The sequence below is a fragment of the Hippopotamus amphibius genome, chromosome X, assembly GCF_030028045.1.
Source record: "Hippopotamus amphibius kiboko isolate mHipAmp2 chromosome X, mHipAmp2.hap2, whole genome shotgun sequence".
Classification (NCBI taxonomy): Eukaryota; Metazoa; Chordata; class Mammalia; order Artiodactyla; family Hippopotamidae; genus Hippopotamus; species Hippopotamus amphibius.
In genome coordinates, this window is record NC_080203.1 from 99,634,356 (window position 1) to 99,651,445 (window position 17,090).

At 35.7% G+C, this 17,090-nt stretch overlaps 1 protein-coding gene across 10 annotated transcripts in view; it reads left to right on the forward strand.

The window, feature by feature from the left end:
* The window catches only part of CASK (calcium/calmodulin dependent serine protein kinase), a 354,245-nt gene that overhangs the window by 247,510 nt on the left and 89,645 nt on the right, over positions 1 to 17,090 (forward strand). For all 10 annotated transcript variants that reach the window (XM_057717512.1, XM_057717505.1, XM_057717507.1 and 7 more), the window contains 2 exons: positions 3,389 to 3,472; positions 15,388 to 15,487. In XM_057717512.1, the coding sequence (XP_057573495.1) occupies positions 3,389 to 3,472; positions 15,388 to 15,487 (184 nt within the window). The remainder of the gene's footprint in view (positions 1 to 3,388; positions 3,473 to 15,387; positions 15,488 to 17,090) is intronic.

Genomic DNA, 17,090 nt, shown 5'->3' on the forward strand with positions numbered 1-17,090 from the left:
TTTTTGGAAATGAATAAAGTGAATAAGTTTTAAAAATTGGGATACAGATTTGGTCCTCTGCAATTTTCACTGTTCTATTTTTACCTTTTTTCTTATGTAATAGGAACATGTTTACAGTTAGAGAATAGCCAAACTTTTAGTAAACTTTTCACACACACTTCAAAAAGCTCCTAAACTATTTTATGTCAGAGATTTCCATGTCTTGACTAATAAAAGTGATTATAAAACTCAGGGAAACCAAACATGTATCTATACAGCATCTCATTTAACCTTCATGACAATCCTGTAAGATTAGTTTGCAAAAAGACACAGCTGATACTGAGAGAATGTAAGGTCAATACAGCTAGACCTAAATGACCCAGAATTTGAGCAAAAGTCTTTCAACTCCAAAGCCGTTGTCTTCCTACTATACCATGCGGTACCTTTTTGTTTGTTTTCTTCTTGTTTATAAATCCCTCCCTGGGGTTTTTTTCCCCTGTATTCTTTCATGATACAAAACAATTTTTATTCAAAAAATAATGCAAAATCGATTTTGATGTTTGTTCTTCAGTGTGTGTTAATTAAACATCACCAGACCTAACACACTGAAGATTTGTAATCCACAGGCAATAACAGAAATCTATGAAAAGATTCCATTGCTTGTTCTAAAATAGTAATTTTATCCTTCTCTCTGCTAGTTAATTACTTGATAAATTCTTAGGTCTTCTGTATTGGTGAACCTGTTTTGGCTCAGAGCAGGTAAAGGAGGTTAAGCCCCTAAAGATAATGAAATTATTTCTAAGATGTTTAGCACATGGAATCTAGCAGAAATGACAATTGGAGTCATTTGACATTTGAGTGTTGTATGTGTACTCAAGAAGATTATCATTTTGCTCTCCAGGGGACTCTTGTTACTATTAGTCGTTAATATAGAAAATAAATTTTCAAGTGTTTGTGTTCATTCCTTGGGAATTTTCACTGATAATAAGGTGAAGCTTTGACAGGACTGTAAAATCCTACATTTAAATTCAAAAATAAATTTTTAAGTACATAATACCAAAACATTGATTTTAGAAGTAGTTCACATACAAAAAGAAATTTTAGTTACAAAATAATAATAATGTGATCTTGGACTTAATTTGCAAATATTGTATAGTATCCAGATGGCAAATAAGCACACACAAAGATGGTCAACATCATTAGTCATTAGGGAAATACAAATTAACACCACAATGAAATACCTATACACACATATATCAGAATGGCTAAAATCAAAAAGACTAACCATACCAAGTGTTGGTGAGGATGTTGAACAACTGGAACTCATGTAATGCTATGGGAATGTAAAACGGTACAACCACTTTGGGAAACTGTTAGGCAGTTTCTTAAAAAGTTAAGCATGTTCCTATAAAATGACCCAGCCATTCTACTCCCAAGTTACCTAAGAGAAATGAAACATATGTCCATACAGAGACTTGTATATTAATATTCACAGCATCCTTATACATAATAGGCAAAAATTGGAAACAGCCCAGGGTCCATCAACAGGTGAATGGATAAAAAAGTTATGGTACATCTATACAATGGAAAAGCCCTCAGCAATAAAAAGGAATGAACTATTGATACATGCAACAATGTGGGTGAAGTTAAAATATTTAGGCTGAGTGAATGAGGTTGGACAATAATTAATATGAACTGTATTATTCCATTTATATAAAATTCTAGGAAATGCAAACTAATCTAAAGTAACAGAGAGTAGATCAGTGGTTGCCTGGGGATGACAAAGAGGCACGAGGAAGCTTTTGAGAGTGAAGGATATGTTCATTATGATTGTGGCAATGGTTTTATGTTTGTATACACATGTCAGAACTTATCCCATCATATGTGTGCAGTTAATTGTATGCTAATTATAACTCAGTAAAATTTTTTCAGGAAAACAAAACAAATTACATTCAGAGTCTATCTCCCTTTCACCCTTTTTATTGTTTCCATCTGGTTTCATCCACCATCATCATCTCCCCTGGATTACTATAATAACCTCCTAACTGGTCTCCATGCCTTTTTTTTTAAACCCTCGCCCCCTTCCAATCTGTTCTCAACACAACCAGAGTGTTCCTCTAAACTTGTCAGATCACGTCACTCCAGCTCAAAACCCCCCCAGTTTCTCCATCTCCCACTCAGAATAAAAGCCAAAGGCCTTTTATACCCTACATCAGCCTTGCCACTTCTCTAGCTTGGTCTACTATTTACTCCACACACATGGGTCTCCTTGCTATTTATTGAAAATTTCAGGCACACTCTCCCCTTTGAAAGGCCTTTGCATTAGTTGTTCTATCTGCCTAGACCACTCTCTCACCCCTTTTGGATATCACTTTCTCAATTGGGCCTACTTTGACCACCCTATTTTAAATTGCAATGTACCTTTACCCTGCCTTACTTTTTGCTTTATTCCATGGCACTCTTAACATACTCTATAATTTACCCTTTTTTTTTGTATTTTTTATCTTCTCCCACTAAAATATGAGCTACACGAGGGCCAGAATCTTTGTTGGTTTTGTTTACTTGTTAATCCCAAGTGCATAGAACAATGCCTGGCATATAGTAGGCATTCAAGACATATTTCTAAACCAAATACTTGTAGCATAAAATCTTCCAGATACATTGACAAATTAGACTAGAATCAAAGAGGGGGACAAGGAGAATAATAGGTGATTTGAAATATATGTGAGAAGTTGAGGCAGTTGGAGATGTTACCACGGAAAAGAATAGATTTAGTGGAAACATGATCCCCCTCACCCCCCTCTTAACTACTAAAGGGGTATTATATGGAAGAGGTAGTATGTTTGCTCTGTGATGCCCTAAGAGAAGAGCTAGTCCAAAGAAGCCAGATGTGGGCCCAGGCTGAGTAAGAATTTTTTCCCATTCTTAAAATTGTAGTGGGCTGCCATAAAGTGATGATCACCTGTTGTATGAGGTCAAACAGCGTGATCATCTATCACGGATTGCAAGGATCCCACATGGGGAAATGATTCAATTAGATGGCCTTGAAAAGTTTGTCCTAGTTTGAAGATACTGTGACTTTTTTTTTAAATCCAGTTATTCCTGGCAACTCAGAATGCTGAATTGGTTGTGGAGTTAATTTTTTAAAGGCTCGTTTTACCTGACAAGATTGTGTCAAAGATAACTTCATCCCTTCATAATCATTATGATTAATTGTTTTAGCCACATAGCCATATATCTGAAAATTACATGGACCATTATTTTAGCCCTTTGTTATTGCTGAAAATGAAATATTATTTTACTATCAGTTTTGACCTTCATATCTAGTTTGGGCTTATTGTTTACTTAGATTAAGCTTCTTCACTTTTTTAAACAGTTATGTGTGTTCATTATCTTTCATCTTTTATAGGAGCGGGATCGTTATGCCTACAAGATTCATCTTCCAGAAACAGTAGAGCAACTGAGGAAATTCAATGCAAGGAGGAAACTAAAGGTAAATTAAAGACATAAGCAAAAAGCCAGACAGAGGCAGTTGATGGTAATGTTTTTATTCTGTTTCAGTGCCCATAAATATTATCCTGGTGTTGGCTGTTGTTTTCTTACAGCTAAATTCTCACCTGCAAAAGTTACCATTATTTTAGTAAGATTTTGGTTTTTTAAGTCATTTAAGGTAATATCTAAGTACAAATCCAAACAATAAGTTATAATAAATGGAAAATTAATCACATTTTAGATTTATTTTATCTTTAAAATTCATAGCAGAGATATAATTAAAAATAATTATAGTGATTTGCTAATATTATCCATTATTCTTGAATTTTAATCTAGGCCATGCTTTCTCAAACTTAAATATTTTGACAGAAAATGTGAGTTTAGTTCAATGGAAACAATACCAAATTAGAATTGGAACTAGGGTTGAATAACCATCACAAAGCGGTAAAAATCCATACTACCTTGGTCTACTAGAAAATATTTTCAAATCACTTTTCTCACTTTTTCTTTATTCTCCCTAGGGGTACCTTTCTCCCATTTACCATGCTCCCTATCCTCCGCCCCACCAAAAAACCAAACAACAAAAACCCAATATTTACTTCATATGGAGAGCCCACTTGACTTTAAAAGGTTTTTGAAAAAGACCCAGAATAAAATAATGGAATCCTCCAGCACTGGGCAAAAATCTTATGGGACAACATTTCCCTCCTGCCCCCAGCAGAGGAAACTATCACACTATGGTCTTAAAATTAACTTATGTTTGACTTACTTTGATTACTATTAAAAAACTTAGCTCTGTTCTCTTAAGTGGTTGATTAGGTAAGAGTCCTTTTTAGCCATGTGACTCCTGCCAACTATTAAACTTTTCTTCATAAGTATTTTCATATGTCATAGTTGCAATATTATTTTTTTTGAAGATTTTAATTTTATTTATTTATTTATTATTTTTTTGGGGGGGTACACCAAGTTCAATCATCTGTTTTTATACACATATCCCTGTATTCCCTCCCTCCCTCAACTCCTCCCCACCCTCCCTCGTGTCCCCCCCACCCTCCCCGTCCCAGTCCTCTAAGGCATCTTCCATCCTCGAGTTGAACTCCCTTTGTTATGCAACAACTTCCCACTGGCTATCTGTTTTACAGTTGGTAGTATATATATGTCTGTGCTACTCTCTCACTTCGTCTCAGCTTCCCCTTCACCCCCCGCCCCCTCCCAAACCTCGAGTTCTCCAGTCCATTCTCTGCATCTGCATCCTTGTTCTTGTCACTGAGTTCATCAATACCATTTATAGATTCCGTATATGTGAGTTAGCATATAATATTTGTCTTTCTCTTTCTGACTTACTTCACTCTGTATGACAAACTGTAGGTCTATCCACCTCATTACATATAGCTCAGTTGCAATATTATTAATTCGTTATTATTTGACCCCTGAAATATGTGAATGATTGTATTCAACTCTAGATTTATAAGAACATTTATATGAATTTTCAGGAAACTATGTAGGCCACAATATCATCATATAGAGCTGAACTGGCCAACATATTAGCCATTAGCCATATGTAGCAATTTAGATCTAAATTAATTAAAATTAAATTAAAAGGTCAGTTCCTCAGTCACATTAGCACATTCCAAGTGTTCAATAACCATATGTGGCTAGTGGCTGCTATACTGGACAGTGCAGATATAGGGCATTTCCATCACTGCAAAAATTTCTATTGGAGAGTGCAACTGTAGAGTAAGGGAAATTCTAACATGTCACTGTTGGTGATGATTATTCCCAGTTAAGCCTTTCTCCTAGTTGTTTTTACAGTTAAGGTACAAAGTGGCTCTTCTCTATTTACTTTAAAAACCCTTGCCAAAGATGGACTTCCTAGGTGTCGCAGTGGTTAAGAATCTGCCTGCCAATGCAGGGGACATAGGTTCGAGCCCTGCTCTGGGAAGATTCCACATGCCACGGAGCAGCTAAGCCTGTGCGCCACAACTGTTGAGCCTGTGCACTAGAGCCCGTGAGCCCTAACTATTGAAGCCCACCCTCCTAGAGCCCATGTTCTGCAACAAGAGAAGCCACAGCAATGAGGAGCCTGCGCACCGCAATGAAGAGTAGCCCCCCTTCGCAGCAACTAGAGGAAGCCCATGTGCAGCAAGGAAGACCCAACGCAGCCAATAAATTAATTAAATAAATAAATTTATTTAAAAAAAATCCTTGGCAAGGAAATAATTATTAATGACATGTCATTATTGAGATGATGCCCAAAGAAGTTTCCCAAGGCTTTTGGGGTTTTTTTTTGCTTTGTTATATACCTGAACCAGGGTAGCCTACCAAAGAAAAAAAATCTTACCCAAAGTGAAACTTGGTTATGCTTTTTTGAAGTTAGTTTCTTTCCCAAAGAAGCTATTAATTATACTTCTTTCTCAATTCTTCCCTAAAGTCTTTTAAACTCTAATGTTGCTTTGGCCTATGTGACATTCCCCTGTCTGGGACTGAACCTTTCATTGCCCAGGTAGAAGCCTTTTACTGTAGGGCTCAGGCTTGCCCCATCACAGAAACACATGCTGTATTTCTCCCAGTGCCACAGAATCAGACTTGTGCCTAAAATAGCCAAAGTGGTGACTAAGATTCATTTGGACAGGAGCAAGCTGTCACAGCAGAGAAGGGTCATGTGAATTTACCACATCCCTTTGCAGGCCTCTTGAAATTTTCAAGACCCACCAAATAACTAGAATTAGGAACATCAGCAGTGTTATCACTGAGTTTTTTTCAGCTTCTGGTAAGGCCGTATTCCTCTGAGTGATTCAGCCACTCTGGTTAAAGCTTGTTATACCTACTCTCTTCAAGAAAATAGCTCTCATTCTGCCATTTCTGTGAGCTTCTGGAACAGAGATTGCAACTTTCCTGGCTTTCAGAGCCCACTACACAATTTATTTTCACAAATGAATGGCTAGGTACCCATCCTTCTACCCATACACTGGTTTTTTTAAAAATCTTTATTGGAGTATAATTGCTTTACAGTATTGTATTAGCTTCTGTTGTACAACAAAGTGAATCAGCTGTATGTATACATATATCCCCATATTCCCTCCCTCTTGAGTCTCCCTCCCACCCTCCCTATCCCACCCCTTTAGGTCTTCACAAAGCATCAAGCTCATCTCCCTGTGCTCTGTAGTAGCTTCTCACTAGCCATCTATTTTACATTTGGTAGTGTGTATATGTCAATGCTACTCTCTCACTATGTCCCAGCTTCCCCTCCCCCCCCCCCACCCCCAGTGTCCTCAGGTCCATTCTCTACAAGCTAATCAAATGGTGGGAAACAACCTAATTATTATGAGTCCCTTTGAAGTTCACACAAAGCAGTAGAAAATTGATTTTGTTAATAAGTCAGAGGTAGGGAGTTTTTATTGTCAGTGGCAAGAAGAAAGAGGAGTACAGTGTTATGGGAAAGAATGGACTCCAGAGCTACATTGCCTTAGGTGAATTCTGACTCTGACACTAGCTGTGTAACCTTGAATGAGTTATTTACATTTTCTGTGCCTCAATTTTCTTTATAAAATAGGGATAATGATAATAGCTAACTCATAGGGTTGTAAGGATTTAATGAATTAATATATTATAGCTGTTACAATAGTACCTGGCAGTCATGTGTGCTCCATAGATATTATTTTTTATTAACATTTTATTGTTATTTTATTATTATTTTAATATTTAATACCTTTGATTTGGTCTCTATAAACAACTGTAATTCCTAAATGGACACTCCATACCATTTTAGCTTCTCCCCAGTAACATCATTAACATTTTAACATTTTTTAGTTTAAAGGCTTTCAAAAAATGTACACAACACCAAAACTTTCACTGAATAATCTCTACTTATGTATTTCTTCCAAAGTAATTATGCTTAGACTTTTCTGACCATTTTGATCATCATTTTCCTCCACAGTATCTAGAAAGAAAGGCTCTTATACCTGTGATATATTGTAATAGTCACTTCCCTTCCATTACTTTCCTCTAATATCATATCCATCCTGTGATATACATTCTTTAGAGCAGTGGCCCTCCAAATGTGGTCCCCAGACTGTCAGTGTCAGCATCACCTGGAAACTTATGAAAAATACAAGTTCTCAGGCTCTAGTACAGTCAGGCAAAAAAATAAATAAGTAAATAAAAGCCATCCAGATTGGAAAGAAAGTAAAGTTGTCTTTGTTTACAGATGATATGATCCTGTATATAGAAAATCCTTAGGAATCTGCAAATATCTGTTAGAAATAACCACTTCAGCAAGGTTGCAGGATAGAAGATCAGTATATGAAATTGAATTGTATTTCTATGTATGAGCAATGAACAGTCATAAAATGAAATTAACAATTCCATTCACAAGAGCATCAAAAAGAACGAAACACTTAAGAATAAATTTAACAAAAGAATTTTGAGACTAGTAAACTAATATTGCTGAGAGAAATTAAAGAAGATCTAAATAAATATTTAATATTCGTGGATTGGAAGATTCAATGTTGTTAAGATGGCAATTCTTCCCAAATTAGTCTATAGGTTGAGTACAATCCCTATCAAAGTTTTAGCAGAAATTGACAGACCGATCCTAAAATTTACATGGAAGTGCAGAGGACCAAGAATAGTCAAAACAATCTGTTAAAAAAGAACAAAGTTGGAGGACTCATATTTTCCAACACATAGTATAAAGCTATAGTTATCAGGACTCTGGTGGTACTGGTATCGTATAGGGTTAGACATGTAAATTGGTGAAGAGAATTAAGAGTTCAGGAATAAACTCATATTTATGGTCAGTTGATTTTCAACAAAAGTGCCAAAGCAATTCAATGGGGAAGGAATAGTCTTTTCAACAAATGGTGCTGGGACAATTGGATACCAACATGCAGTAAAAGATATAAAAGGCCACATATATTGCAAATAAATGGAATAGAATAGGTATTTATGTGTGTAAGTCCATAGAGACAAAATGCAAACTGGTGATTGCCAGGCACTGGGTAGTGACTGCTTAATGGGTATAGAGACTTTGGGGGTTGTGGTGAGGATGTTTTGGAATTAGACAGGAGTGGTGGGCTCACAACATTGTGAATGTGCTAATTAGCACTGAATTGTGCACTTTAAAATGGTTAGTTTTATGTTATGTGAATTCCACATAACCTACCATTTTTTTAATACCATATGACAAAACAATCTTCTTAAGTACTGGCTTTCACTTTGGCACACTTGAAGGACATGACACATTCCCATAGTAACAGTAGCTCACCACACCAGTCAACTCACCCAAGAGACCACCCATCCCTCCCTCAGCCCCAGGCATGCAGGAGGTTAGAGGAGCAGGCAATTATTGAAAAAGCCCCATGGGTGAGTCTGATAAGTTTACCTTATTGAGAGTCATTACTCTAAAGCACAAACTTGTAATGGATCTACAAAATTTCATCATGTGTACATATCATAATTTAACTAACCAGCTGTTGGACATGGACATTGCTTCCAGTTTTCCACAGCCATAAATACTGTTGCATTGGCTCTATTTTCATTAATCTTTGTACACCTCTGATTATATTCTCGGTAAGTTCTTTGCTGCTGGAATTGTTGGCATCAGAATGTATATATGTATTTAAGATTTTTGATCTCTATGAATAACTTACCTTGCAAAAGGCTTATACTTGTTTGAATAAATTTTAATGTATTTTACTGAATTTATTATTTTTGCAGTTGAACCTTTTTCCCATTTTGAAAGTTGTGAGACTGTTTTATGCAAGAATATAAAACATTATTCATTTTACTCTACTGAAATTTCAAGACTATTACTCATTATTGGTTATAATAGTGTCAGTACTCAGCAATCAGAAATTGTTCCTTTCCATATTCTTACATTCATTTTGGCATTTAACCTATTCAGCAAGCTACAGGACATGACAAATCCCTAATGAGAAAATTATTTGTACAATTATAAAGCATTAACATCATTTTCAGACTCTTTCAAACTGTAGATTTTAAAAGTTTATAGAACCCTACATGTGATTTGAATTATCACACATTTCTTTTTAGTTTCCTTTCTTTCATTATTTTATTTTACATCTGTGAATGATGATGGAAAATTTCTTTTCCCCATTTTGGTTATCAGACATTTCATATGTTGAATTTTTCCCCTCCTTTTATTTCATACCAAACTCTAGAATTTTAATGCTTCTGTTTTTATTACATCCTCTAGAAACAATACTTCTTATATAAACTACATAGTTCTGAGCACAGGACTAGATATGAGGATTGTATTTTCTCAGACTGAATATTAGGATGCATGGGGCAGACTTTGTGATCCAGCCTGTCTGGAAAATCTGTGCTCTGTGGGTCTGTGTATCTTAAGGAGGCATGCCTGTACTCTAACCCTGGCTGCCATTTACGTGAATGAGTTACTGTGCAAGGGGCCGGGTAGGGAAAGGGGCTGTGGGTATCTGAGCTAGTCTATGTAGGGGAAAGATTCAGCAGGGAATCTGTTCTAGAAATCATCCCCTTTGCTTCATGAATTAGAAAGCAAATTTCCCTGTAGTGAAGTATGTCAAAGATATTCTGTACAGATAGAAGCAGTATTTTGTATTTGGGTAAGTTTATTGCAATCAGTTCAGGAAATGGTGAGTTGAATCCATGTAATTCAATTTAGAGAATAAAACAAAGAGGTTTCTGATAACTTCCTATAATTTTCCTTTATTGATTTTTGCAAATTGCAAAAATATAGTCCACATTACTTCTCTAACTTACCAGTTGGTCTCTTGGGTTCCTGCACTTTGTAGAACTAGAAAAAATTTGTTTAGGAATGCTGTTTTCCAGTACTCACCATCCAATGCAATAGCCACTAGGCATACGTGCTTGGCTACTTAATTTTTAATTTTAATTAATATTAAATAAAATCTAAAATGTGATTTCTCAGTTGCACTAGCCACATTTCAAGTGCTCAGTACCACATGTGGCTGGTGGCTACAGTATTGAGCAGTACAGGTATAGAACATTTCTATCATCATGGAAAGTTCTGCTGTACAGCATTGCTGTCTGTCTGCAAGAGTAATGCTACCCCTAAGCTGCACCTTTTGAGAGGTCAATCAGGAAGCTCTAATTAGGTGCCTTTTGTCAGTCTTCCCCCTTCTATCAATTCAACAAGAGCTAACTTACAGTTTTATCAAGGACCTTTGTGCCGTAATGAAAACCAGCACTTACACACAGTCCTCTCACTACAGGAGAGGACAGTAAATTAGCACAGAGGTGGTGGGCTCCAGCTACTCAGAGCAGTGAAGCTGGTATCCAGAAGGCACCTTTGATTCTGAAAACTGAAAACTGTTATTCTGGTATGAACAGTTACATAAATAATAATTGATATGAGTTTGATCTAATATTTTACAAAGCAATTCTATTAGTTTCTGATTCTGAAATACAGAGTTTATTACTTCCAAAGTTAGTCTAGCTTTTGAAAGTTATTATATACATTAAAAGACCATCTTTAGGGGCTTCCTAGGTGGTGCAGTGGTTGAGAATCCGCCTGCCAATGCAGGGGACACGGGTTCGATCCCTGCTCCAGGAAGATCCCACATGCTGCGGAGCAACTAAGCCTGTGCGCCACAACTATTGAGCCTGCACTTTAGAGCCTGTGAGCCACAACTATTGAGCCCATGTGCTGCAACTACTGAAGCTCACATGCCTAGAGCCCGTGCTCTGCAACAAGAGAAGCCACGGCAATGAGGAGCACGCGCACCGCAACGAAGAGTAGCCCCCACTCACCGCAACTAAGAAGAAAGCCCGCGTACAGCAAAAAAAGACCCAACACAGCCAATAAAATAATAAATAAGTAAATAAATAAATAAATTTATAAAAAAAAAGACCATCTTTATAAAATGCTTTTACACAGACCCAAAAGAATTCCTAAGATATCTATTCCATGCAATTGCTCTTAAATATAGCCATATCTACTACACTAACAAGTCTCATTTTTAATCTTCTTCAGGGAAGATAGCACAGCCTCCTGTAATCATACGCCCTGACTTAATTATGAAACTCCAGCTTTTAGACTTGTGTTTAGATTATGTTTAAGTATCAAATACATATAGGCTATGCTGACTAAACTGAATGATAACTTTGGTTGTGACCATATGGAGACAGATGGGAGGTTCTGATTTAATTAATGATCTTACCTCATTATCATCTAGGGCCTAATTCTTACAGGTAGTCAACCTAAATCCTTTAACATTTCTGCCTCAAAATGATTTTCTAGCCTTTTGGTCATCTCTGTTCAGCCTCACCCTCTCCAAATTCTCCACCCCTTCTAGGGTTTTGAGTTCAGTGTTCTGAATCCCAGTAAGATGATTCTCTCTCAAATTCTTATGTCACATTTGTATTTGTATGTCCCTGTGATGTGTTTTGCCACCTCAATATATCACAGAATGATTGTGTGACCTTGCCACTTGGGTCCAAAGCCAGTATTCTATATCTCGTACTTGTGTGTTTTGTCTTTCGACTTTTAAAAATATACCTCCCTGCCCTTGTGCCTATCAAACTTCATGGTGCTTTTTTTCTGAGCTCAGTTGGGGGCACCAAAAAGGGGGTATTGGCTTTTGACTCTGTCTTCAAGTCAGTAATTCATCTGTGTTCAACTTTCCTGTTCCTTACTTAATAACTTTGTTGCTTCCTTAAGTGCCTACAGTAGTTTAACTTAGCAGAAGTCTGAGCTAACCATTTTCTGTGTTTGTTTTCCACTTCCTTAAATGAGACACAGACTCATCTAGCGGGGAGCGTTCCATTTTGATGTTTGACATATTAACTACAATTATGATTCAGCTAAATTACTTATACTTCTCAATTTTCTTTGAATTTAGAATCTGCCTTCTTTCTAAGTTAATTTGCGTAATAGAAAATTGCATCTTTAATATTAGTAATCAGATTGTGAATAGTCTTCTTAACTCAAAATTATGTTTCACTCTCAGAACTTACTGAAGTATATCTTCTAAACTAAAGTAGTTTGAAAACTTCTTTATCAAGGATTTTAATAAACTGAAATGAAAAGTTCAAAGAACTACTTGTATAAGTTCTGGTTTAATGTTGTTATACCCACAGGCTCTTCAAAAGCAACAGTGTAGTAGAGGGCTTGGCAGACTATAATCTGGGGACTAAAGCGCTCACATAACAGCTTTACCCTTTCATAAATTAATACATCTATATTTCTATTTTATATATATAAGTTTTAGTGATGTAAATTCATGTACATATGGGCTATAGCTACTTTCACGCTAAATGGCAGAGTTGAATAGTTACTACAGAGACTATATGCCCTGCAAGCCTAAAATATTCACTGTCTGGCCCTTTACAGGAAAATATTTTTGACCCCTGGTATATTAAAAAAAACCTTGAACTAGGGAGAGTAGTCAGAAGACCTCAATTCTGTCTACTCTTGATTCTGTCTCTAAGTTGGCAGCAACCTTAATAGGTTACCAAGCCTCTCTAGACCTGTTTCCTCATCTGCAAAATGAGTCTCTCAGAATGAATCATCTTGAACATTGTCTCTCAAACTCCAATAAAATTCTATAAATTCATAAACTCTTTTGGAACCATTTTGCTGTTTTAAGTAATAGCTTTGCATTGAATTTTTGAACCATATGCTGTCACTGAGTTTAGAGAGCTAAATAAACAAAAATGCTAACCATAAGACAGATATATTAGGAACTTGCTACTATTGTTTCAAAAGAATTTACCTCTCAGGGCTCTTTTAAATAGTGCTTTCCCACTATAAGTATTTCTAGATTTTTGACTATAGTGGTAGCTAGAACAGGTCTTGAAACATAAAACTAACATATTAAGAAACTCAGCTGAACTTCATTTGGAAATAAAAAGAAAGCATCTCTAAAAGTTTGGTTTCAATGTATGGGACACATGTGCTTTGATCTATAAAAATTCCATTTTCACCCAGCTTTTAGGGAACATGTATAAATATGTAAAGTGGAATAAGCTTCTACTACAGAAAGAAGAACTCAACATTCAGTACTATTTTTTTCATCATGGTAGCTGACCGTAAAATTCTGCATAAGAACCTCTCATGCATTAATCCTAGACTTTTGGAAATCTAAAAAGTTGCCTGGAATGGTATCATCAAGATCACTTCTCTATTTTTTGCTCTTCTCTTTCTATAGTCTATCTCTTTTCCAGTTTACATTTGTAGAAAGAAACCCTAACATAACCACCCCCTAAAAAATGAACCTTGTAGAAATGTTTCTATTAATAACGTTATTAGAATTATTAGTGATTATTAATAATTTTATTATTCATTATTGTGATAATTAATGATATTTAATAAATGCCTGTATGTGTGTACACAGTGTATACATATAAGATGTATACACAGAAGTATACACAAAAGATGTATATGCAAATGTATACACAAAAGAACTTTCTTTTCAGAAAAATCTAAGAGTTCAATATTTAAAATTTAGACTTAGGCTGTTTTACACTTAGACTACTAGGATGATATGATACTTAGACTACCTAAGTGAGCAATTCTACCTAGAGCAGCAAAGGCTCTACTCAGCTCTTCTAGCTACATATTAGTAGGGTTACTAATAATTTGCACTTACAAAAATGCTTTATGGTTCGCAAAGCACTTTCATAAACATTACGACTTTTGATAGTCACATAAGGTAACCTATGTCAGGTTTAATATCCTCACTTTACCAATGAGAAAACCTCAAGAGGTTAAATGATTAATGCAAGTAAGATCATGCAGATGGAAAGTGGCAGAGCCCAGGAACACACCTGGATATTCTGACCTACAGCTAACACTGTGATTGAACACATACTTTTATCGTTCTTCTCATTACTGAATAACTTTTATCGTTCTTCTCATTACTGAAACAATAATTCCCAACATTTTTCTACCCAGTAGCCTTAAGGGATGTGGACTCAATATGACAGTGATTCTCAACCAGCAATCAAGGGAGGCTATGCATGTGGTTTAAAAGAGTCAACGTGTAGTTGATTCTGCTGGGGGTCTGAGTGAGAATTACTGCACAAGAATAACACATAGTCATTATTAATATCGAAAAGAAAGGAAAAAATATTTAAAAAAAGAAAAATGACTCATATACCTACTACCCAGGGATAATTAATACTATTAACATTTTGGTATATATTCAGTCTTTTATATCTTTATTAACTTTTTTTTCAAATATAAGATCATACTACTATATATTTTTTAAAACCTTTTTTGTGTAATTCATCACAAACACCTTATCATTTCATTAAACACTTTTATGCAGCATCATTTTATAGTGACTATAGAATATTTCATTGTTTAGTATATATTTAAGTGCAAGATATAAATGGTTTCATATACTTTTACAGTCCCCAACAGTGTTAGTCTGGTATGTGCATGTGTGGTTTATCTAAAGGAATCCATAATTATTTAAAACTACCTCTTTTCTAGCTATCATCTCCTATATATTTGACCTTCTGAATAATTCTTAAATAAACATTTGGTAATTAACTTTTTTGTATTTATGTATTTCTTTCTTATCAATATTTTTATTGAAGTCTAGTTGATTTACAATGTATTAATTTCTGCTGTACAGCAAAGTGATTCAGTTATACATACGTACATTCTCTTTTTTTATATTCTTTTCCATTGTGGTTTATCATAGGATATTGAATATAGTTCTCTGTGCTATACAGTAGGACCTTGTTTATTGTATTTCTTTTAATAATATATATTTTTCAGGAATTCCCTGGCCGTCCAATGGTTAGGACTCTGTGCTTTCATTGCCGAGGGCCTGGGTTCAGTGCCTGGTCAGGGAACTAAGATCCTACAAGCCACACGGCACCACCAAAAACAAAAAGAAAATTTTAAAATATATGTATATTTTTTTCTCCTCTTTGTTTTAGGGTGCAGTACTAGCAGCTGTGTCAAGTCACAAATTCAACTCATTCTATGGGGACCCCCCTGAAGAGTTGCCAGATTTCTCTGAAGACCCTACCTCCTCAGGTAATTGAATCATTCATTCATTCACCAGTGTGAATCATTTGGTGTCTACATCCTTTCTCTTCCACTATGAATAAACTTTTTCTGTGAATCTAGTCAGATCCTCCATGGGAGTCTAAGGAAGTTTGTCAGCAGCCAAATTCCATCCACTTGTGTCTGATTCCTTTTCATTTTAATACCGAAATTGCTTTCCCCTACTGCTCCAAACTGACATTTCACTTTTTTTTTAACCTCAGAAATACTTCTTTCCCTTTCTCCCTCTTCAGACCCAACAATGCACTTCATTCAATCCAACATCTGCAGTCAGTCTTTTTGAATCTTTGTGATTACCTTCTACCTCAACAAAAATTTCTGATGTAAGATTTTCCCCATGTCAACCATAGTAGATCAGACTTTGGAAGAACACTGCTTTTAATTGAATCTTTCAGTGTAAAGCTGTCTTGTGAATTATCTCTAGAAACAACTTACAGGTTCTTCTCTTTTTATAAAGTCTATAGTAAGTCTATACAAGCATTCAAGGGAGAGGAACATAGAGGAAGAATTACCTATTTTGAGGAAATGTATATGGGTACTCCTGAAAAAAACCACTAATGTTCACAAAGTTATTTTATAAAATGCTCAGATTTCCATCTTACCAGTGAGGTATTCTCAAGGATTATTTACTAAAAATACATAGCACCCATATATATGTACATGTAAATGCATGCATGTGTGTTACAGTTTTTAGTTTTTATTTGTATATTTATTTAACTCCTACATCATATGTCCTCTGGCTTCAGCTTTTCTTTCTTTCACTACAGTTACTCAGTATTTGTCATGTGGTTGACTTTGTACTAGTGATTTGATTTTTGTACTCTTGGACTGACTCATTCATGTATTACCACTGCAGTCAAGGCCCAGGGCCCTTCCTAAAGCATGAATTGTTTGTCCTTCATGGGTAGCCATAAAGGAAGAATGGATGTGCTAACGCTTCTTTCATGTTGGAACCATGAACATTTGTCAGTATTTATGCTTCTTCTTTCACGTACATGCTCACATACACATATACACATAGAGAGTTTCTTACCAATTGGTATGTGCTTATACCTTGTGCAAAACAACAGGATCAAATTTCCTATTCCAGTGGCTATATATAGTTCCTTTTTTGACCCAATTGGGATGTGAATCTTCCTCTTTTGAGTGAAGGTAATTTCCAAAAATATTCATAAATGGGAATCATAGAGAAGAGACTCTGAGGAGAAGGACTTGCTATTTTCCTCTTGTGCTGACTTGGTAATTATCCACAGCCCTTCCCACATGAAAGGCAAGGCTGTAGTTGTGTTATAGGTATATTCCCCAGTGCTCCCTATTGTTTCATGTCTGTCTTTTTTCTTCCAGTCCATTTTGTTCCCTCCATTTTGTAGCTTTTTGTTGTTAGCTCAAACCTCCTTCTTCCTTGCTTAGACTCAGATTACAATTAACTCTTTCTAGGGGGAGTGAATCTAGTAGCAGTTTTATGTTGTACTGTGACTACGTGATATAGTCACACACTTGGAATATGTTTAGAGATTTTGGGTCAGGATCTGTAATACCATTTTCATCTTTAGAAATCGAAAGAGGAAAAAAA